Here is a 25,606-nt window from a genome sequence, read left to right as displayed (position 1 = left end):
TATATTTATAAAATTGAAGTTTTGTAGTTTTAAGTTGTAAATATTTTGTCACCATAGGTTCAGAATTATTAAATTTTAACAAAACTGTTTAAACCAAATGTAATATAGTAGAAATAATTTCAAACTGTAAAAATGTTAGTTTTTTTACATAGAACATAATTATTACCTCAGTGATGTATACGAAAAAACAATATTTAATTTAAAATAATAATTATAATTGATTATTTTAGCAAAACTACAAATAACAGAGTTTGTCAAATTAACAATATAAACAGTTTTAAGTACTTATAATACTAAAATATATTGTTATAACATTTCATTCTCGTCATAAGCCTTACTTATTTTAGCTAAACAATTTAATAACAATTAACTGTTACTGATTCCAAAAGTGAACATTTTAATAACAAAACAATTTAACAGGCAAAAATATACCATTTGGAACATGACTAAACAAATGCTTGTTACAAACATTTTTTATTCATACGAGAGCTTCCTTGAAAACTAATTTATACCAATGGCCACAGAAACAACGTTTTGGTTCTCCTGAATGTAGCCACATCCATTTGACATGAGATGCATCTTCTTCACATACACAACCAACAATTCTTGCTTCAAAGGCAGATGGAACTAAAGTGGGTTGATCACGAGTACTCACACCACGTTTTATAGCTTTCAAATTGTATGGATCCTATAAAAAAAAAAAAATAGTATAAAAAACATATTATGTCATATTAGATTATAATCTATTCTATTAGTTAAGTATAATAATTATTAGGGTTTGGAAGCTGATGACCTTAAAACATTTAAAAATATCCTAAATAAATTACAAATATTTGTTTTAAATTAATAAAAATATATTTTTTTTAATTGTACTCTATTTTACTATAAAAATTATATATACCTTTATCAAAGCTTACAAATTACTCAAAATATGACATAAAAGCGACAAAAAATGTCCTTAAATATTAAATAAAAAATTATAAATATAGTAGACATTTTAAGTAAGTTATCGGCATAATGGTCGACAAGAAATGATAAGAAGTGAACTAATGTGAAATCAGTAAAAATGACTAAAATGTGGGAAAATTACCTAAAAATATCAAAAAATGATTTAAAAAGTAATAAACACCAAAAAATGCAAAATAAAAGTTAGTTATTCAAATTCACATACTAATAAAACACATTTGTCTCCAGGAGTATCATCTAAAAAATTCCAAAAAAAAAAAAAAAATGCAAAATGCATCAACTTCCAAGCCCTAATAATTATTAAACAATAAAAGCAATGTTACAATAAACAAATTGTGTTTTAAAAAAAATATTCTTTTATTTAAAAAGTATCTTTTTAATGAACAATTTATATGATGAACTAAGAAGATTTAATTGTTAATTGGAAATCATTTTCTTTAGTGTATAGAAATAGACAGTACTATAATTAACATTACATTTTATAGAATAAATTAATAAATTATTATTATTTAAACTAGACAAACATGTAATTTTGAGTTAGTTCCTTTACCCCACGTTTATAAATTCTAACTTTTTGTAAATATTTTTAATAAAAGTTAATAGCATTTTTAAGTGAACTTTTTAAACACAAATGAATTTTAATTAATATTAAATATTAAAGATACTTTTTCAAGTTGTTATAGTGTATAAAATAATTTTCTTAGTTGAAATGATATATGATTAAATTATTAAAATAAAGCACATATTTAAATAAACTTACATCATTTCCAGCTAGACGCAAAAGCATTTCTTTCTTTTCAATACCAGTAGCTAAATCTAAAGGATCAGGAAATCCTGAAAAAAAAATAGTACCAAAAAACTAAAATTAATATATTATTTTAATTATTTTCCGATATTCACATTAAAATATGTTTATTAAGCATAATAAAATTATACTTTATTTTTCTAGTTGTATAATATGATTCAGAGTTCTTTTTGTATTTTCATGCCCTACACATTGAAAATAAAAATACAATAAATTTATTATTTATGGTCATTAACCATACATAATACAGTTTTTAACCTTAAATTATAGAACTAAATATGTATCTTAGAGTGTTGTGTCAATGCAAAGTTCATTCTAATTTCATATATTTTTTAGGCTATACTACATCTATTCTATTTCTATGTTGAAAACCTGAATCACAAATTCTAAATCTACTGAAAGTCTAAACTTTAGGGTCTGTTGACCCTTAGCCCTAAGTAAGTTTACCCCAATGTTAAATTACACGAGTTATTAGATACACTCATTAATATGCTACAATTCTCACCAACAGTCAACAAACAAATAATGCCCCTGTCGATAACACCTATTAAAATTACTATTTGTAACTTTATCCCAAAATCTTTGTTCTGTACGGTAATATATTTATACACAAAAGTTATAATGACCTCTGGCTATTTCCAAACTTGCCAAAAACAATTAAAAGTTACAGCACAGTTCAATATCAATGCTTCCAAAATTGTTAACCACACAACACCTATTGTAACCACTAACTATTTTGTATTAAATGCAATTAATCTATTTTGACTGAAAAAACTTTAAATTAAAACACATAATATGTAACTACTATAAATACTAAGAGAAACCGAAATTTGTATCAAACTATAAACTAAATTTCAAAAAATATTTAACATAAACCCATAATAATACATCTCAATATAAAATAATCTAAGACTAACCTCTAAGACTTGCCCAATCTAACAAATCAACTTACCTCATTTAAAAATTAAGAGTCAAATCAATTATAAACTCACAAACCCGCTGTACACCGAAATCCCATCATAGAAATCAGTACTCAAAACGCTTATAAACAAAGTCTTCTCAAAACTATCACTAACCACTAGTCCAAATAGATAATGTCCTTTCAAATTAAAATTTACAGAACCTACCATTCAGTGCAAAACACCAATTAGCCTAATAAATTATTACCATTGAGTGATTTCCTAATTATATCATTTCATGTCATGTTAAATTGTCTATCAATTATCAAATTTGCTTATTGTGTTAATACGAGTACAAATTGTAAATTTTTTATAAAAAAATAAAATATATTTAGGTATGGAATTTTTTCATTTGTATTATTTATATTATGTTATTATTATATATTCAAATTCTACATTAAGCCAGATGACTGTTATACAAAATTGCATAGAATTTTAAGTCATTTAGATATACCACTACATGTATGAAATATTACTATACTATTATTAACCTAATCAACCTTAGTAGTAATAATATTAAATTCATTAATATCTTATCTAAACAGTATCGATTACAATTCAGTTGACCTTAACATAGTTATAAAAGTACATTATATTAAATTATTTGTTAAATATTTAATTCATTGGTTATAACAAATCAAATGTTTAGTAATTATTCTTGACACTAAAATGATTGATGAGAAAGGTTACCTAATTTTTATAAAATTTTGTGAAAATGAAAAATTTGAAACAATATCACAACTCATTAATTTTAATAGGTATAATAATTGCTATTATTTAGTCGATAAAAAATTCATAATAAATAATATTTTGAACATTAGAATTAAAATGGGAAAATGAGAAATGTATATTTTTGATACTCACCTTCATCATTGACTTTGGTGAAGTTTGCCGCCGAGACGGAAAACAATCTACTTGGATTCCTAAAAACGATCTTTGAGCTCAAGGCTAAGAGTTTGGAATTCATTTTTTAGATACAGAGGAATATAATTACAAATGAATGGACGGACACGAAGGTAGGCAAAAGTCGCAAACGGCGAACGCAATTCAACGAGTGATGAAGAGAAAAAAAATTATTGAGTACTGATTACTGATGACGGACGACGGTGAAAAAAAAAATTAAAAATCGAAAAAGCAGGCAACGCGTTATCAGCAGTCCATAGAACTGGCAGAACAGTCCGGCACATCAGCAGAGCTTACGATTGATAAGAATATCACATGTTTCTTCGCGGCGAATGATTATAAATTAAAATTATTTATGAAGGTAAATATTTAATTTAAAAACAAAAAATATTATTTGCTGTAAAAACGTTATGATTATCGTACTCAGTATTTTGTTGTTACTTATTAGTTAACTTTAGTTCATTAATTTCATCTTTTTACGTCTGTACCTGTAAACGGCAACTGTGAACATTTGAATGAAGTCTTACGTCGAACTTCGAGTATTATATGTATTAAATGATATCCCCGTGGACGTAAATAGGGTCCTCAAATGCATAGGACTTGAGCACAAAAATTTTCAAGAACAAAATGAGTGGGAGATTTGTCTTCCATCCACTTCAGGGATGAATATTAATTACGAATTGCGGTCCAAAGTTTATTAATTAAACATTTTGGAATATAATAAATAAATAAAATTATATATCTTAAACTTAATTTTTCTTCCGACTTAGAACGTCTGTAGCATCAATACTATACTTTATACAGGTAGATTAAAAATGTTTTTTTATATTAATAATAATAAATTTAGAGCGCGGATTTGTATGCATTTGCATATAGCATATTTATTTTGGTTGATCGTATGATATGCTAAGTGAACACAAAATTTGTTTCATATTTCGATGTTTTTTGTTTTTTTTTTAGACATTTTTGAAATGTATATAGTATTATAATATAAGAAAAAAAATATTATATTTTTATAGTTTGGATTAATATCAAAATCAATTAATACAACTACCTTCAAAAAAAATTTTAAAAAGTAGATAAGTATTTATAGTTGGGTTCAATAATTTTTTTAAATTTATTGTATTGATTTAATGTTTAAAAATTTTATTTTTGCTTATCTTTTTATGCATATTTTTTTATTTTTCACGCATATTTTAACATTTTAGTGCATATAGATATAGTTATGCATATTTAGGGTTTTTTAGCATATATTTGGTTTGTTAATACATACAAATCCACGCTCAAAATAGTATGGTAAAAACTTTTGTCACAGTATTTTATGGGTTAAAAATATAGTAGTCTATCTAATATAATAGTCTGTGTGTTTAATGTTTAATTGTTTAATCATTTTTGTAATTTTTATTTATAACTTGTGTAATAATTACATTATTTGTATTTAAATGAATATATGTAAATACTTTACAAGTCCTTTTACTTTTTAGTACAACAATATCGATAAGCATTTATAGAAACTAAATTTATACCTATCAATTACATATAATATATAAACTACGATTTTCTCTCTATATATAGTCTTTGTTTCATTAACCACTAGAAAAAAAGTAAAATACAAAAAATTAGAATTGAAATCCGAAAGCGATGAAACGTTCTCGTGGTGGTAGAAAAGCAACAACTGAGGTGTATTTAAATATATTTTTTTTATTTAATATTTTCAAAAAAATTGAAGAAAACCATTTTCTAGAGTTTATTATTCTGAAAATATTGACATTTCAACATTTTAATTTTATTAATCTCCTGACTTTTAATATTTTTTTAGGTTTCTAGAAAAACACTGAAAGCGTTTACCAGCCGTACGAGCATCACGTGGGCCACATGTTTGATACAATATACCCAGTGGCGTATTTATGGGTGGGGCTGAAGGCCCCCCTCGAAATGAAAAACATAACTATTTAAAATAGTGTGTCTCCTACCTCCTTTTCCACCCAAAAAATTGAAATACATATAATCGCCCCCCCCCCCCGAAATGAAAACTAATATACGCTACTAATCATACCACTATCGTATTAAATAATTCGCAGTTTTTTTCGAAACTAGGAAAAAATACTAAAAATTAAGAGATTAATGAAATTAAAATGTTGATATCAATATTTTCAGAAAAATAAACTTTACAAAATGGATATCTTCAATTTTTTTTGAAAATAATTAAATAAAAAAATATGTTTTTTTAACTATTTTACCAAAATATTAAAATAAATTAAAACATAAAATATTTGTAGTTCTTGTCCCTGTGAATCTTAATAAAAAATCAGTATTACAATATCTCCATTATTTCAGGAGATATCGCAAAGGGTAAATTCTCATGGAACACCCAGTATATAATTCTTCAACCAATTACTTAATAAAAAATTAAAAAGTTATAATATTGCTACAACGAAGAAAAAGTGATAGACGATAGGACGATAAAATCAAATTGGCCTGGTAATATTTTGGTAGGTACCAATATTAAGTGAAACTCAAATAGTGCCACTCGATTAAAGCTGTAAGGCTTACTAAGTACCCTAAATACACGACTGTGGTTATAAATTATCTTATACATTTATCCATAGGGAATAATAGTATGGCATGCAATTGAATAGATAACGACTTTATGGCTATTATAATATCTATATTTATAGTTTACCTGCTGTCAGTCACTTTTATCGCTTTAAGTCTCCTCCGCCTCCTCAGCGATGTATTAATTATAATATAATCTATGTACAATAATTGTATGCCTAAGGTTCAAACACATTTTCGTATTAAACGCATAACAAATTGCAAATTGTATGATTAAATGATTTCCCTTTACCCCACTGTACCGTATCTCTCCGTCGATAATATAATCTGTGTTGATAGTTTGATACTTGCGCCCGTAATAATATATTATTATTACGATCGTGGTATATGGCGGTAATACGCAAGTTTGTGAAAAACTAAGATAAGTAGTTTTTACTTTTTGGGTGATTGTCGACAAAAAATATTACAAGGAATATAATTTTATTTTATATTTTTATTGTTTTGTGCTTTCGTTGGTGAGCAAATATTTCTGAAAAGCGTTTATGAAAATTTATATTATTATTTCGTGAATTCCATTTGTCACGTCTTTAAAGAGGAGCTCCAAAACATGTAAATTGCAATTTTAATAAATTTAGGTTTTGATATTTGGTTAAAAGTAAAACAAAAAAAGATTTAATCTTCTTTTAAGAGGACACCATATCCGATGTGTTGTCTCTGTCTTATGTACATTATAACAAATTTTTGTTCAGCAGAATACATTTTATGATGTTAGATTTATTATTAGAGTAGATTTACCTATTATCCATTTTAAAGGTGAGAATATTATCTAGACAATGACATAATATGATTTTATTGATATTATCATTTTAAAGTGAGTTATAAACATTTTAAGGTTGTAATATTTTATATAGCTAGTTGTACCTCTTAATAAAATATATTATAAATTTATAAACTAATAAACAAGGATGAATTTAATAAAACTATTTGACGTGTTTGTTCAGTTTATCACAGTCTGGCGGACGACACCACGTCCATATATTGTTATAATAATATTTTTAATTTACAGAAATTTTATATTGTTGTTGATAATCGACAATCGTCGTCGACTGCCGACCGACGTCGATAACAGTCGTTGTCAATCAATATTCAATAACAAATTACAATATATTATTAAACGCTATAATATTTTCATATTATATTGTGGTACAAATCAATGAATAATTAATTTAACTATACGACGTGTTCTTAAAAATAAGTATTTATTTTAAACCTATGTTCTTACAAAATATTTTTATTGAAGAAATTTCGAGTAGAGAAAGGTCCACACCTCAAAGATATAGCTGTAAATATGCACAAAACTCTTTTAGCAGTACAAAATGCTAAATTTTTATCTTAATGTTTATCTTTTAGTGTCTAGGCATTGATGCAAATTTTAAAAAAATGTTAAATAATAAATTACTAGTTCTAATACATGAAATAAAATTTAAGTTTTCAAATATTAAATGTTAATATTACTATTAAAAAAAAAGGGGGGGTATCCACTATTCGCCACTAATTATACAAATTTTTTTATAGGCCATTTTTGAATTTGGTCATATTTTCCTCTACTCATTTTTGTACTTGAATATTTCAGTATATGGTGACTTTTAATGTAGACATAAATCCAAACATTAAAATTTGTACAATTGCATAATTCATTTAAACACGGGAGCTGAGTTATGAGCATTGGCCACTGAGCAAATTAAGTGGTTCACTAAATTTCTTATACGACTTTTTGATTTAATATGTATATACATATAGAAGAACATACATAAGCACCTGCATTTCATACTTTAATTCACTATGAAAAAGAATCAAAGCCACGCTATACGTTTATACGCAAATCGTATATCTGATAAGTTATAAGTTATAAGATATTCGTAGATTATACAACGCAAAATAGGAAAATTAATAAATACATTTTTTGTCAAATAAAACAAGATTTATTTGATTTTTTTCAACACCAAACAACATATAATATATAAAGCTGGTATATAATATATAGTCAACCAGAAGCACACCAAAACGTACAATATATTTTTTGGATATAACAATATATTACGTGTAAGTATATGGATATACCTACTGTGTAGTATTTTGTATGAAACCGTTTAATCGAAAAAACGAAAATAAAAATAGTTATCATATGATGATACGTAAACGCAGACTTGAAATCACAAATTATAACACGATGAAGTGCCATGGATATGTGTACAACATTTTTGTTTAACGTATTCATAAAATATTTGGATGGTAAATAAATTGTATTATTTTATTATATATAGTCGCAATTAAATATTCAGCCGATTTAATAAAATATATATAAAAAAAAATTACAAATCCTTAACAATTACGAGAATACTAATATATTTTTATATATACGTATAGTAAATATATAATATAATGTATATAAGAATATAAGAATATCAGTGTACGGAGAATATACTTTTTGACGAAAAAAAAAGGGTAAACAATTACGTCACACTAGAACGGCAAGGTTTGAAAGGAACCGATAACGAATGATTATTCGTATTAATTTTTTTTGGTTGTTAACAATCTCACACTTGTTTTATTATTACGCACTCCTCATACTTCATAGTATATCTGCCAGTTATAATTATTCAATTACATAATGACCGCATCGGTGGCGACCGCCCTCACGACCTCTCAATATATTATGTGCAGACCGTATATCGAGTCATGGACAATCGCAGAAAAAACAATTACCTACAATTGCATAACGTCAATCTATAGAATCGTACTCTGAAAAAAAAAAGAAAATAATCGAATAAACGATATTGGCTCTTTCGTATTCGCGGGTCTGCCGGCTGCGAAGGTTCAAAATATTTCTTTTGCAATTCTGTCCGAATTTGAGTTTACTGCTACACGCTGCAATTAAAAGGTGGAAATACGCAGGGCAGGCCTACTCGGATTTCTATAAGGAAATTTCAACTAACTATATAAATAACGTGATTTTGGGGACACGATTGAGGTAAAGTCAAATAAAGTATACTACACTATGTTTTTTACGTTACAAGACGCGTAGTATTCAATGCCGGATAGTTAAAAGAAATATATCGACCGTCCAGCGATAGGTTTCGGAATGAGCGATGACGTTATTAAAATGTATATTATTATTGTCGTCCTGGGGGGGGGAGGTCGAATATATATTAAAGGAAAATTGTATCCCGACTGCGATGGTAGTTATAATTATTTTTTGATGTCACACAAATATACTGTATTCGGAGGCACACAATAATGGGTACACGGGTTGGGTATACCTTTATTAAATGTTGTGTATAGTTTCTGTTTATGCTCTTAAAATCGATAACTTATAATAGGTAGCTTAAATATATAAATATGATATTATAAACATATATAGTAATAAAAGCATTCCAATAATGATAATGATAATAATAATAATAATAATAATGATAATAATATATAACTTATATAATCCAAAATCCATCGATTACGATTAAACGCAGCTTACAGTAACTAACCCGTTTGAGCGCCATGACGTGGCGTTAAAAATTCCAACACACTTCGATATAATCTTAATAATATGTTGTAGTAAAAACACAAATTAACACTTATTAAGTAGGTTTTCATAGAACCTGTCCATCGAGTATGAAAAAAAAAACAACACATCATATATGCAATTATAGCATACCATCGAAAACATAATTTCTATATCATTATAGAAGACATATTTTTTCAATCATTATTAGGTAAGTACTATTTATTAAGAATTTATTATTATTATTATTTTTTTTTTTTTTTTTGATAGCCAGTAAGAAATAATATAATTATAATTTATACGTTCGGCGGGTCGACGTTCTATATTATAATATATCAGATGGTTTTTAAAAGTATTATGTATTTATTTTTTTTTTGCCGCTATCCGACTGTGAAAAATGATAGATTTAATTCTGTTCGAACGTATTTAACAACGGTGCCAAACGTGGCAGATGTTTTCCTAATAACTATACACAGATAGCACTATAATGTTAAGGCATATAAATAAATTGTATATCACATCGAATATTAGTCACACGAAAGTCTAAAGTTTTAATAAGATTATTGTAATGCAATATTGTCACGTATATTATTCCCTGTTTATAACAACGAACATGGCGATGACCGAGAAAACACTGTGTCAAAGTAAGACGACATATTTTACACCCACATAACGTGAGTTAGGTAATAAAATAGTTAGTGCAAGGGGACATATATAATCGGAATTACAAATTAAAATTAAAATTAAAAATTTTTTTTTTATCTATATATTCGCCTAATTGGCTTTAGCTCACGTCGCACAGTTATTCGACGACGGAAAGCACGCGACTCAATTTTCAAATAGAAAATTGTTGATAGATTTGTATTTTTTCGTATAATTTTATAATATTACAGTGCCAACGCGTAATATTTTGTACGATAAAAAGGAAAAATGAAGTAACGAGCATACTATTGTGTTATGCATAATGACATCATAATTTCTGTGCTTCAAACATTCATAATTAATAGTAAATCAACCATCAATAAAGGGATAATTATTATTTGTTTATAACATCAATACACGAATTAATTTTTGAAAAATTCTCAAATAAATTTACTAGTTAAAAAGCAAACACGCCGACGACGACGATTTAATGACGATAGTAATCATAACGTTATAAGATTGCCACATTGGATGGTAAAATCGTTCGTCTGATCAATAAATCGCGGTTCAAAGTGATGGCGAAATAATTCAATCGGCAATTTTATCCCGAGAAGTCGACGATCAAACGAGATGATTTTAAGTGGGCATTATATATTATAATGTATAATGAGATACCAGATTAAATAAAACAGGTTTAGCGTACGGATTACCTCGCGACAACAACTAGTCAACGCGGTACGATAAATAACTGTAGGTACTCAAGAATCCGCGATTTCCGGATATTATTTAAATATATAAAAAAAAAAATTAACCCGTGAATAAATGTCACGTATACGTGAAACAAAACGCGTCCGATCCACAAACGTACATAATAACCCATAACTTAACATAATACACAAATTAAACGTAAAACCTATGCATAAAGGATTACAAATTAATGTCATCAGTTGCTCAAACACTATATTATAGTAACACTGTGTGTAATGTCTGTGTATGTGTGTGTGTGCGTTATGTATAATATGATAGGCGTGTTTAGTGTTTGTTTCACACGTTAACAAAATAATAAATCATAATATTACATTATAAATAATCGACATGCAAAAATAACGTAGATAGATTGTCGTATCTAATTAATGCGTGTGATTTTATAATGAAATTACTGTTGTAGTAAAGAAACATAATAAAGTAAACATAAATTGAAATCGATGACCATATTATGGGTATTAATGGGAAAGAATTTTTGCTTGGAAAAGTATTATGGCATGCAATTTTTCGTGGTTTGTGGAAAAAATAAAATGCACGAAATAACGAAAAAAAAAAAAAAAAATTACATAAGTAATAACGTACAAAAAAATTATATATTGTTAAAATCGACATTCCTTGTATAAATTGTACTGTTTCTTGTTTGTTTTTGTGTATTATTTCCAAATGACATAATATATCGTTTTAATAATGAATATTACTAAAATAATATGTTAACAAAATCAAAGATAGAAAATAATAATACAATAAAAATAATAATAATAACTTTAAGTTCTAAGTACAAGAAGTCATATTATCACAATTATATTAAACAAAGAAAACAAACACATAAATTAATGAAAAAAAAAACCCTTTTTTGTAGTGCTCCCGAGAGCATCAAAATAAAAATGTTGATAGTTTTGTAACTGTAATATAATACAAATATATAAAATGTATATATTTATATATAAAAAAAAATAATATATAAATTAACTTTTATATTATATTAAAACGGACTAAAGTAAAATGTCGTTCATGGATTATTTACAAATTAATATATGTAATAACAATGAGAGAAAATAATAATGATCAAAATAAAATTATAATAAATTACCATAGGGAGAAAAAATAATCAAATACGCATCTACTGCTTTTGCTCCTGCTCTTTTTCCTTTTCCTTTTCCTTTCCCTTTTCCTTTTCCTTTTCCTTTTCCGGTGTTGCTGATTCCTGTTGTTCCTGCGGTTCTTCTAGATTTTCGTGCAATAACACCGAAATTGAGTCCTTGACTGCGTGGAACATGATGTTCTTGATCTGTAGTTTGTCCTCGTGGTTGCTATGGCTGCTTGACAGGTCGCGAAACTCGTTCATCAACCGGAAACATTGAGACACGTTTTCGGGTGACACGAAGTCACCGGCCACCTTGATGCAGCTATGCAGATTTCTTACCTGCGGATAACATACGAACACATTTAGCGTGAGTGATAAATATTATATTGTGTGTCAGTGAATAAATGACGAGTGACATTTTTTTTTTAAATTGTATCCAAGTTATGGAAGGTATATATTAAACAATGGTAATATAATTAATTAGACTAGAAGAATCATTTTATTGTTGTATAATAGTACCTGATGCGGGGCTCCCGCCGGAATGAAGATAGCATCGCCGAGACACTGTACCACTGCATAACCCTGGACACCGTATTCGGTATACAACCGCGCCCTGAGATCTGCGTCCAAGTATGAGGCTTGGTCGTGAATGGGATCGTGATTGGATTCCAGCGGTACACCGCGTTCAGCGCTCACTTTGTTCAACAGGTCGCGTATCGAGTCTGCGTCCTTAGCGTGATAAATGTGCCACACCGCGCCCGGCAACTCTTTGGGCTCGCGGGCCCGTCTCCTGCTTGCCATATCGCAGCCGGCTTCGTCGACCGCCCGATATGCTTCTGAAACGCCCATAATAAAGAAAAATAAATCAATTTATCTCAAAGATATAGGCAAAAAAACACATTCGCAAATTAAATCAATTAAATCAACTAAAATATAATATAGAGTATTATTGATAAGAATCTACTATTATAATTTTAATATAAATAGTATAAAAGAGAACGCAAAATAAAAACTAAATAAATAACATAAAAGACAAAAATTAACAGAAATTTTAAAAATGTAAAGTACATGTTTAATATATCTGAGTGTGTACACATTCTTAGCAAATAGCCCACCACATAATTAACGAAAATAGAAAAAAATCAATTAATTGGACAAGTAAACATTTTTTTAGCATATTAATTACACGATAGTTGGAATATAATTTCTAAATTACAATATTGAATTTTCTTCGTTGAGTATCTATCTATTATCATAAATATGTCTTTTTTTATTTAACCAGCATTTTAAACGATAGTTAAATTAATCTGATGGTTAACTAATTGGTAGTTATTATGTCAATTTAAAAACTGGGCCTTAAAAGGAATAATATAATATGTATATATATATTATAATATTATAATTACATGATATATATGCGTTCATTACAATTGGTTACTATGGTACAACGTATTAACTATGTGATCATAGCATGTCATAAGATTATCTATTTATCATCTATTGTGACAAAAGTATTTTACGGGATTTCATAAAGAGTCCAGCTAAAAGATATATAATACAAACATATCATAAAATTCATTGAAAATTATTTAATACAAATATGACTTTTGATTTACATAGAAGCAATTCAAATTATTTATCGCGACGATACAAAGAATGTATTCCTATATCAAATGGAAAATACCAATTTGTTTTTGTGCATGAGTACCAATAGTACCATTGCTTATATTACTTACCCTTTACGTGCCATTCATGATCAGCCTCGTCGTCTTGATTTCCATTCTTGCGCGAAATAGCTACATACACCATTACATTAACTGTATCTGACACGTCTAAATGTAAATTAGTTGTGCTCATTAACCGTTTGCCGGAATCGCGATTTCCCACATTCCCGTAAGCCGAGTACATTTTTGGTCCGAGATCTGGTCGTACAAAACATGCCGGTAATCTAGCTGCCAAATTAAGTTTACCGTCACGAAGAGTATAATCCTTTAACGGCAATACTCTCATCAAATCATCAAATCTATATCGGAAAAGGCTAAATACATTACATTTATTTTAATACTTAAGAAAATATTTTAACAATTGTAAATAAGTTGAATGTTATCAAAGAAAATAGTTACCTTTCCGGTAAAGTGTCCGAAAAATCAGAACCAACTGGCCAGTCTTTTAGTTTCAACAACATTTGTTTACCATCCGCACTCTTGAGTCGCTTGCTTTCGTTCTCGAAACCGTCCCAAAATTGTTTCATAGTCTTACCCTCAATAAGCATGCCGGTGGCGCAGTCAATTAAGTCATTTGTGAATTCGCCGAAGTCACGACTAAACGAATTGGGACTCCAAAACTCTGGATTTAACCTTTGGCCTACGTCACTGATCATAACCGGCTGACCTCTTTTCCATTGTTCCTGCAAAAACACCCAAAAATTTATGTTAAACATATGAAAATATTTGATTAAATTATTTAATTTCACACGTAAGGTAAATATAACACAAATTCGATAATACACAACGGTTATCAATAGAAGTGTATTTAATCCGAAGCTCCTGATTATACATTTGAATAAGTATGTAAGAATCACTAATTTTATAAATATACATGAATAACTGGATAATAATTTACTTGGAACATGTCGTAATTGGTAGAATCTTCAGGATCCAAAAGTCTCAATAATTTTCCGTCACATAACCATGTATGAGGATTGTTCGGGAAAAATTCTCGACTCTCTGCTAATGTCATTGCACGTGGCGGAAGCGGTTCACGTGGAATAGTTCTCAGATATTTATTTTTCTTTCGGACAAAGTGTTTTAAAGCTTCTCTTTTACCCGGATCAGATTGAACACTCACTCGTCTACCATTAGAGCTCTGTGGAATAAAAACGAAAATAAACAAATAATTTAACAATGATTTAATTTGCATGTGTTTATTTTACCCCGGCAATCTGTGGTTCGATGTTAATAGCATTTTGGGAATGACCGTTACTCTTAGATCCCTCGGAAATATTGTTCGAAGAGCTCTCAACCAGATTGTTCAACGAGTTCTCGGCAGCGCTATTTGTAGAGGAGTTCCTGGCAGGAGTGGTTTTAGAGTCCTCCGACGATTTGATTTTTGAGTTATTAGCTGATTCGTTTTTCAAGTTCTCGGAAGAATTAGTTTTAGCATTTTCAGCAGAACTGTTTTGAGAATTATTGGCATTTGAAGTGCTTGCTTGTGTTGTTGAAGACGGCTCCTCATCTTCATCCTCGTCATCAGTGCTGACGTTACCCTTAAAAACAGATATGTAGATTAAGAATAGCTGACATGTGACGGTATATATATATATTCAAAGTTAGATAAAAAAAACTACTTAAATAAGTAAAAAATTATTTTAATAAATTTAAAAATTAAGTAGCGTACAAACCACGAGTATATTATATTATATAAATAGGATAAGTTAAGTCTTAAAGCGTTATTTATACTAGTTTACTTTTTTTAAATATGTAAATAATAAGTTTAATGGTTATTAAATTAATTAATATAGTTATAAAAACTTTTTTACAAATACACCAAATTCAATATTTTAAGTTTTTAATTTTCGAAAATTATTTTTTTTTACGTGTGATCAAGAATATATAATAACAGAGCAATCAAATAAGCATTGCTTAACAGAATTTTACCAATTAGGTATGATTGTTTAGTATATTGAAAAAAAATTAATATGTTTACACTGTTTACAGGCAGAAAAAAGAAACACGAAACTGAATCTAATGAATAATAAGTATTTTAAAGATAAATTGTAACTTAAGTTTAAAAAACAATTGTTTTTTATTATTTTTTATATAATAATAATAAATAATAAAAGGTCAGACAAGACTAAATTAATAGATTTTGTCACGTTTTACTTCACTTATTTTAGTGGCATATAATTAATATAATATTTATAATATAATAAATTATTGTGTTCAAAAACGATAATAAGCTTTGATTCACTTAGTGTCAGCACTATCTACAATGTAAAGGTTTTCATAAAAATAATAATTAATCTAAAATGTTGTAATAGTTATTGATTTAAGTGAATAGACTATTTAATAAAACGGTGATAGTAAAAATGTGGCTAATATACTTAAAAAAATTCAAATTAAACTAAAAACAATAACGTCGTTCAATTTATTTCGAAATAAATATTTACCTGTAGCTCGGGGAAAGGATGTCCTGGACAACCACATTCGATGGAAATGTTCCACAAAGTACTGATTCTATGTAAATCTGAGAATACAACATCCATTGAGTCACTAGCTACGATTTGAGTAAGCATGAGCCTCTCGACGTCGTGATTATGTTTGCTGTTACAAGTCATCCACGTGAACGTGTCCCTCTCTCGTAGGTCCTTCTTAGTCATGATCGCGGCGTTTGGCGACTCTGACGATCCATTGAGACGCGCCTGCATGTCAACCGTAATATAATTGTGTTAGTTATATTGGTATGATATATATAAAATAATATATTTTATTTTAAAAATATTTGAAACCAAACTATGTCTCGTAAATATGTGATTATTGATTTAATATATTATATATAAGCAAAGAGAACACATGCATAATGATTAATTATTCTAACGATTTATGTAATTTAATGTACGAGTTAATATGGATAAACTATTAAAAATAAAACTGATACTTCTAAAAACTAATCCTATAAATATTAAATCAAAGCATTTTTTATTATTTCAAGTTCTAGAATTATGAGTAAAAAAATTAACCATGAATTATTTTGTTTTTAATCGTAGCTGCATTTAAAGTTTTTAATTTGTATTCACTCATTTATTTATACAAATAAATATAAATAAACTATAAAATAAAATACTATTAAACAATATAACATAATAGTTTCTAAAAATATATATTTTTTTAAATGTTTTGTACATAAATTAATTTATTATATAGTTATATTATTTTTTTGTTATACAAGTTGTTAAATCTTTTATAAGGAAAAGTACTAAAAAATATATATTTATGCGTTTTAAGTTTAACGATTATTTTTTTTAAATAAGCATACCTTAACACAATCAATGCAAACTCCAAAACCACATTTTGCGCATGCCCAGTGGTAGTTAAAAATAGTCGTAAGACAAACATCACACATTTCCCTTACACCATTTGCTGCTTTTTTCCATGCAATAGGTTTGCCTGTAAAAAAAAAAAAATAAAAAATAACTAATTGATTCACTTTAATCACGTTAAATTAATTACCTTGGAAATATGGCGAAAGAGTTAGAGCTTTATTTTCTTCTTTCACTAAATAACAAAATTGACGACCAGCTTCAACTAACACTTTTTTTGCAACTTCGACATCTAATGAACTTGGTGGACATTCCGGGTTAGGTAACCAAAGATTCGCATCATCCTAAAATTAATGTTTAATTAATAAATTATGTTCATTAAATTTTAAATATAATAAGCACAAACTTACTTCAGTAATATCCAAGAAAGGATCAGGGAACCCAGCATTCATCAATTGTCCAGTTTTATTTGTGAACAACCGACGAAATGCGTAAAACCGGCAAAATATGTTATCAATCTCATCTTGCGTCATAACATCATTTTTCTTATTGTTTATAAATATGCGGCATTCTCTACATTTATGAATCTTTGGCCCAGCATTTAAACATGGGCCCGATTGAAAAAACCGCACCTCACCATCATTATTTTTTCCTTTTTTCAATGGTATACTTACAACAACCTTTGGTTTTCTTCCTCTCTTTTTAGGAATCTTAATGGGTGGAACTTTTTTCTCTACAACTTCCAAAGATCTGGAATTGTCTGTTGTACTTTTACTTTCCGAAGATGTCGCGGGATTTGAAACCTTTCTTTTCTTGCATTTTTTGGTCCCATTATTAGATGTCGACGGTTCGGCGTGCGAAGTACTCGTAGATGGCAAAATTACCGGAGGTGATGTTACTTCAGTATTATCATCTGATGAACTTTTAGAATTTTTTCTTTTTTTGGTAATTTCACATTGTAAAACTGGAGGAGTATCGTCCATTTGAGAGAAAGAATGGGACGGATTTTGGTCGATATTAACACCAGCTTCTTTCAAATCTTCTGCCCATACATGGCGTTGTAACCATGCTTTCTTTAACTTGTGCGGATGAGTTCTAATTCCGCTTGACATTTCTGTATACGTAGCAGGCATTAGGACGGGGGGAGGTGTAGATGGGGAAGAATCGTAGGTATTCGAATTGGTTATTGTAGCATTTGCAGGAGTTGTTACCGAGCTTGTTGTTGTAACAATAGCCAGCGATTTGGTTGCCGAACTTGTAATTGGGACTGATGTAGGAGTTGAAATCTCCGTCGAAGATGTGAACGAGATGGCTTTTGAATTAGAAACTGTAATAGTCTTTGGATCAATCACAGAAACAGTAGACGGAATAGAAGTTAGTACAGTTGTCAAATTAGTTGTTGATTTATTTGATGAATTAGTTTCTGAAAAGCTAGAAGGCGAAACTATTGAACTGTTTGATGAAAGTGTCGTCGATAATATCGCTGAATTGGTAGTCAAATTGCTTGTTAATGTGATAGGTGATGAGCTTACATTATCATTGTTAGGCAAATACGTTTCTAAATAGTTCCGTTTTTTAGTCTTAATACAAACATTTATATCAAATGTGTTTATCGTATCTTGAGGATCTGGTTTAGCATTTTTATAGTTGGAATTTAAATGTAAAGGAACATCAGTTTCATGTGTAGCTTTATTACAAATCATAACTAGATCTAATGCTTCCGTTTGGAGATCATCGACTGGTACTGCGACAGGTACAAATTTTGGTAGGGCATTAGACATCATTGCATTTAAATGTGCTGGAGGGGGTGTGTCCAAATCCCTTTGAGCTTTATCAGTTAGAGGTGGATACAAAGCGTAACGACCATGTGTATTTAACAATGGCCCAGGATGATGTGGTTCTGGAGAAGAGTTGTGACCTTTTGATTGACTAGTATTGACTGACAATGGCCTGGAATAATGCATTGACTTGACTTGTTTTGGTTCTTTATTACCGTCTAGTTTTACAGCAGGGACTGTGAGAATAGTAGGAGTACGGTTATATGAATAAGCGTCTGGCATAGGTATCGATGAATTTTTGTACGAAGAATCATTTCTAACTATCACTGATGAATTGGAAGGAGGTGCATACACATGATTAGCATTCATGTAAGGAGTATACGAGATCATATTATTATGGTTTCCACCTTCGTTGGCGTTGGTTAATGCATTTTCGTGATCAGAATTCGATTTAGGAACAGCCTGATTTCTGTAATGTGCTTGTTGCTATGGACATACAAAAAAAAAAAAATGTAATGTAAGAATACAAATTTCCAAAAATGCCATTTATTTATTTACGTTTAGTACATATTACTCGTACATAAAAACAATTAATTGTATATATTATTTTTAGTAGGTAAACGGACTACTTTCAGATTATATATAGTATACAATATATTATATTCTATACCATATACAGGTATTTATTATAGATATATAATATTTACATAATATAAGAGCATCAATATAAAATTATAAGTAGGTATATTATAAACGTATCATAAATATACAGCAATAATATTTAAAAAAAGAAAATCTTAGCAAATGGATTAAAATAACTGATAATTTATAAGAAACATGTATTTATTATTTTATATTAAAATAATATTACAGTTGAATTAATTATTTCAGATATTATTAGGGGAACTCACACCCGCATAGTTTGTATCCGTCATACAAATGTACAACATGGCAAATATTATGTTCACGAAAATTATTTTAAAACGTAATTTTTAAAATTAGTGAAATTGACCTATTTAAATTTAACGGTATCTAAGATTACAATTTAAAAATGATCATAACTTGTGTCCTAATTAATGTATTCATATGTCTCAAAGATTTTCTAAATAATAATCATGCTTTTAAATTTTAAAATAAATAATTTCAATCTAATTTTAAAAATAACAGAAGATAATTAATCATTGTGAACGTAAAATGTTGTTATGTTGTACATTTGTAAGATGGATACAACATATGGGTGTAGTGTGTTTAAGACTTAAGAATTTAAAATCCACGGGAAAATTATATATATATTAATCATTAAGTGTACCTTTATTGAATATACCTAATAGTAATACAACAATACAATTCATTCATCATTGTACTGAAATATTTATATCATAAAACTGTTATTAAAAAATAGCAGTTAAATGTATTGAAATATATAACCTATAGTATAATATATGCGGCGTCTTACAAAATGTTCAAAAAAATATTTGAACTATCTATTATGTGACATTTTTGTACATAAAGAATTGATTTAATATTGTTAATATTAATTTTTAAATTTTTTATTGGAAATGTTGATGGACATTTACAGTATTCAACTATTGGATATTTTAATCTGAGATTTTTAGGATGTCATAATATTATGTAATTACTTATTGTTTATACCTAAATATATATATTTGAAACTCCTATAATTCAGTTAATATATTTTGTTATTTGTTCATAAGCATCGATAGAAATAGTTATTAACTTATATAATTACCTTTCAAGAACACTAAGCTAATTTAAATATTCTCAGAATCGTTTTTAAATTAAATTTTTTTAATTACATATTAAGTTTTTATAATACTATTTAATTGATAACATTGTTTACTTTATAACAATTATTGTGTAACTAAAAAAAAATATTTTTAAATAACCACTAACATAAGTATATTTAAGTTTATACTCACAGTTGGAGGTCTAGAAGATGAAGGATCAACCGGTGTTGATCTAGGAGATGCATATTTGGTTTTCTTATCTTTCCAATCGTCGACTCCTCGATGGTTGGCTGTTTGATTTGCCCCATTTAGAGATGGGTGTCTTTGTTTAAATGTATCTTGAGTTTTGGATCCTTGACTTGGGTACACATTTTTCGGCGGTGAAGGTAAATTTGATATCCAATTGGTTCTCTGATAAAAACAATAATTAAATAATACAAAATGTTAGATTTTGTATAAAAACTTTTTTCAGACAAAATTGTTATACATGTTTAAATACGATAAGGATTGGGTGATTGGGTTCAAGTAGAGTATATATTTATTTAATGAGTTTAGCTGATTTAAAGAGACTATAATACAAATATATAAAGACAAATTTTAAGCACCATCCTAACAAACATTTAAGTATGTAATAATTAATTTAGATACGAATTACATTTTTATGTAATAAAATGCGCATATTTATGTTCGTTTTCAAAATCTTTATCATCAATTATGAAGGTACACTATTATTAAGATATTATTTTTTTTATTACCTATAATTTATAACATACAATAAAAGTAAAAATAAATAATGACGAGTGTATAATAATTTAATTTCATACTCAATATGGCATATATTATTCAATAAAGATTAAAAGATATAAATTGTTTCAAGACAATCTGGTTAGTTTTATACGTTCTCTTGTAAAGATAACTAATTATCTAATACAAATAAAATAAAATACAATAAGCACTTTGTTATTATATGAAATATCGACTGTAGACTGTAGTGTTTTTTAAAATGTGTATTAATTAGACTATTGTTTTTTTCGATAAATAATAGATGGGATGTCTATATTTAATAATAAGACTTTATAATTGTTTCGGAATATATATTAATTTTATCAGTGGCAAAAGAAAAAGATTGTTATTTAAATATTTTATTAACTGTTAAAACTTGTGTTAGAAATAATCACGGTTTTGTATTAAATGTTTATACACAAAATCCTTTGTAACATAAAGTTTCGTGAGTCTTATATTTCAGACTGGGAATGCAGAACTTATTTTAAATAATATTACTGCAGTTTCATTAACAAAATACTTAATGCGTTTGAATTTTAATATTATTTTTCAGGTTTTACAATGATGTGTTGCATATTTATTATGTAAAAATAGGGTATTTCAAAAGTTGCATAATATAATATAATAAAACTTTTAACATTTAGAAATTTGACACAATTGGTACTCCAGTTACAATTTAACGCGGGTGCTTTTTGTTATTTTATAATACATACTATTCGTAAAAACTTTATAAAAATAACTGAAAGTTAAAGCAATACCATTTTTTAACAAAAACAACATTTCAATTTTAAATTAAAACAAATAGTTATAAAATAATTCTTCATACTAAGGACTATAATTGTTTAATGAATTTAGGGATAAGAGGTTCTCAAAATGTCTACTATTTTTGATTCATATAATAAAGTTTTATTTTGTTTCTATAACAATTTCAGACTTATATGATATTTGATAAAACATGTTTAGACATTACTTATTCTTTTAAATGAGGATTTATCTGTAACAATATTATATTGATTTTTGTTATGTATAGCTATCTATGTAATGCACTAATGCATTTTAAAGTTGTAATATAATGCTACGTCGATCATATTCCAAGTATCTTAAAAGTATTTTGACCTAAGTGTTTAAAGTTTGAATACAGTATACAACGAGAATAATTATTTTGATAACGTTATTTGATTACATTAGTTGAAACCACCACAAAAGCTCGCCTCAGATGCGTATTCTGCTAATAAATATCAGCATAACATTTCAGTATGTTACAATAACATTAAAATATAAAACACCAATTTGTCTAGAATAATAGAAAAATATGGTATCTAAAAAATAACGTAAACCCCCTTTTTTAAATTTATTTTTAGAAAAGTGATAATATAAGATAGTACTTATATAGATTTGTGCGATACAAACGACGGAAAAGTATGTAACAAATTTACAGCTTAAACTATATAGTATGGTTTATATTAAGAGTATTATGACATTTGAACGATTAGGTTTTAATCTGGTTTTATTATAGGGGGGGGGGTACCTATATTAAGCGTGAGTATTTAGTGAAACAATAACGAGTATTTAAGTGGGTGTGATTAGGTCATGTGTTGTCTTCGTCTCACAAAAGTACAACATAGCATTTTTGTGATCAGAAAAAAAAAAAATCAATTTTATGTAATAATCATTAATAATAGAAAGAATTGACCTATTATAAAATTTAAAGATAAAAACATTATCTGTGCTTTTCCATGAGGTTATTACATAAAATTAGAACTGATGGAACATTAATGTGCTATTTTGTAAGTAAATACTTCTTAAATAGAAGCAAACACAAATAATTAATATAATATATATATATATGTATATATTATAATTTTTTGTTTTAACCTTTCATATTAACAACTTATAATTTTCATAATTTATACTACCCAGCTTAAAACAGTTTGCGATAGTCAATGACGCATATTATTTTCCTTCTATAATAGAAATATAAACAATCGACATATTTTTTATTAGCAAAAATTGTTTTTACACTAATATTTTTCCATATATTTTCATGTTAACGTTGTTATAGTATTTATTAAGACACTGTGCACTGGTGGATGAAAAGTATAAATTAATATTTTATTGCTATTGTTTGATTCTACTAAGTCTGAAGTAAAACAAGAAAAAAAAGAAAGAATAGAAAATATAGGTATAGGTTTTCGCATTTTTAATAAAGCTTTTGTTTAATATTGGTCTTAAAAACAATCTTCAGGGAATTAATATAGTGTTGCAAAAGTATAACAATATACTTTAACTGTAAAGAAATTATTTGAAAAAAAAAACAAACTGAAAATAATTAATCGAAAACTCTTACCCTTTGTTGCTGAGCAAGTTTCAGGCTCTCCTCAAAATGCTGATGGACAGCTGCCTCGGCTTGTTGCTTTTCGCTATGTTCGCGATTGCCTCTCTGGTGACGGTTTATCATCCGTTCGATTTCCACCTGCCCATACTCGTTATTTGAGCCGTTCTCGATGGGCACACCTCCTCCCCTATTTTTGCCACTCCCAGAAGATCCTTGCGCGTACTGCGGCTGTTTGGCTCTTTTTATTTCTTTATAAACATCCTTTTCTACATTTCCTCTGCGAAGAAAAGGAAAAAACGATACAGATAGACAACACAATATACCCATGCAGACAAGTTCGTTTAATGAAAATCTGAGCAGGTTATAGCGCATTTTTTTTTTACGTCGTATACGTGTGATATATTTTATTTGATATAGTGTTATAGAGATGACAATTATTATACCTGACAACAGTTATGTAGCGTGATATTTTAATATATTTGATATATTTGTCATGTGTACACTTCAGCGTTTGCAAATTTCTCTTCGTAAACTTTACAAAGTATAAACTCGATCAACCCGACGTCGTAGATCGTTTTATTTCATGCTCGAGTTATAGGTTTATTTATAGGTATTTTATTTTATTTTAGATTCTGAACGGAGTAATGAATGTATTGATTTTACAATCATGTGTATTTTTTTAGTTTTATTTCTATAAATTTCTCGATGAGCCAAATTCCAATGATAAAAAAAAACTTAAAAAAATATAATCCAAGATCCTACATATTGAGTTGTTTTTGTAGTTAAATAAAAATAAGTAAAAATATATAGGCACAATTAATTTTTTTATAAGCATATGAAATTTGAAAAAATGTGTTAAAATCATGAAAAATTGCATTTTTTATGGCTAATAATAATTGAAAAATTAATACGAAATTCCTCATAAGTACCTAGTTCTTATACTAAAACAAAAATAATGTAAAGGGCATTTGTCTATTTATAGATATTTGAATTTCAAATTTAAACAAAATTTTATACTTGAGCTATGAATATCTTTATTCATTATTTTGTTATAATTCACTAACATTATATTATTGGGAACTTAAAACTTATATTATGAATTGTTCAAAACATGAAAATTAATTTTATTCATAGATAATAACTTAATATTAATACTTAAATAAATTACTGTAATAATTATATCAATAACATACTATGAAAACAAATATACTTAGTGATAGCCTGACAGACTGTATCCGCTTTTAATTTCGCATTCAATTATATTCAACACATCCATTACAGTAACCCTCCACTCGGTACCTACTTTACATCAGAGTGGTACCTACTTACCCACCTTTTTTAAAACTGCTAACTGTCGATTTTGTATTTATTTTTCTACTATAAGAATTTAGAACACAGCAAAATATTATTATTGCATACGATTACTGAAAAGCTGAAACGACGGTTCCCCTACTAATTACATCACAAAACAATGATAACAATATCATGATTAACATATTAGTCGAAACGTTTTGAAATAAGTTTTACGCCACTCGCATTCATTAAAAATTTCTTTAAAACAATAGTCTATCTATTACTCTATTCGTTAAAAAAAATTAGTTTAAAGTAAAAACATAGAGAAAAATAGTAACTTAACTAAGTTAAGTTTTATTTAATTACTACACGTGCCATAAGCATAGTGAATG

The 25,606-nt window shown here is 27.7% G+C and overlaps 2 protein-coding genes across 4 annotated transcripts in view; both read right to left on the bottom strand.

Annotated features, from left to right (window-relative positions):
* Positions 1-193: 193 nt before the first annotated feature.
* On the bottom strand, positions 194-3,869 carry LOC113557010 (cytochrome c oxidase subunit 5B, mitochondrial-like). Its single transcript, XM_026962276.2, has 3 exons — positions 3,595-3,869; positions 1,727-1,800; positions 194-688 (listed from the first exon to the last, which is right to left on the bottom strand). The coding sequence occupies exons 1-3, from the start codon at positions 3,695-3,697 to the stop codon at positions 479-481; spliced, it is 387 nt and encodes a 128-aa protein (XP_026818077.1). The 5' UTR covers positions 3,698-3,869; the 3' UTR covers positions 194-478.
* Positions 3,870-11,736: 7,867 nt separating this feature from the next.
* Positions 11,737-25,606, bottom strand: part of LOC113555953 (lysine-specific demethylase 3A-like) — a 62,021-nt gene continuing 48,151 nt past the window's right edge. For 2 of the 3 annotated variants that reach the window (XM_026960596.1, XM_026960598.1), the window contains 12 exons: positions 23,934-24,198; positions 20,996-21,214; positions 17,688-19,541; positions 17,468-17,621; positions 17,274-17,404; positions 16,408-16,659; positions 15,172-15,504; positions 14,862-15,104; positions 14,363-14,646; positions 13,976-14,277; positions 12,759-13,075; positions 11,737-12,578 (listed from right to left, as the gene is read on the bottom strand). In XM_026960596.1, coding sequence (XP_026816397.1) covers positions 12,276-12,578; positions 12,759-13,075; positions 13,976-14,277; positions 14,363-14,646; positions 14,862-15,104; positions 15,172-15,504; positions 16,408-16,659; positions 17,274-17,404; positions 17,468-17,621; positions 17,688-19,541; positions 20,996-21,214; positions 23,934-24,198 — 4,657 coding nt within the window. In that variant the 3' untranslated portion in view covers positions 11,737-12,275. The remainder of the gene's footprint in view (positions 12,579-12,758; positions 13,076-13,975; positions 14,278-14,362; positions 14,647-14,861; positions 15,105-15,171; positions 15,505-16,407; positions 16,660-17,273; positions 17,405-17,467; positions 17,622-17,687; positions 19,542-20,995; positions 21,215-23,933; positions 24,199-25,606) is intronic. The other variant, XM_026960597.1, reaches the window with a different exon arrangement.

The sequence above is a fragment of the Rhopalosiphum maidis genome, chromosome 3, assembly GCF_003676215.2.
Source record: "Rhopalosiphum maidis isolate BTI-1 chromosome 3, ASM367621v3, whole genome shotgun sequence".
Taxonomy (NCBI): domain Eukaryota; kingdom Metazoa; phylum Arthropoda; class Insecta; order Hemiptera; family Aphididae; genus Rhopalosiphum; species Rhopalosiphum maidis.
Note: the sequence above shows the minus strand (reverse complement) of the source record. Positions and strands in the feature narration are given on the sequence as shown.

What these genes read in the sequence shown, in the direction of transcription:
- LOC113557010 (XM_026962276.2), bottom strand. Translation starts at nt 3,697, where the DNA reads ATGAATTCCAAACTCTTAGCCTTGAGCTCAAAGATCGTTTTTAGGAAT. An exon ending in CACCAAAGTCAATGATGAAG is followed by an intron (nt 1,801 to 3,594) that starts GTGAGTATCAAA and finishes TTTTTTTTTCAG; the next exon opens with GATTTCCTGATCCTTTAGAT. An exon ending in TGCGTCTAGCTGGAAATGAT is followed by an intron (nt 689 to 1,726) that starts GTAAGTTTATTT and finishes TTTTTTTTATAG; the next exon opens with GATCCATACAATTTGAAAGC.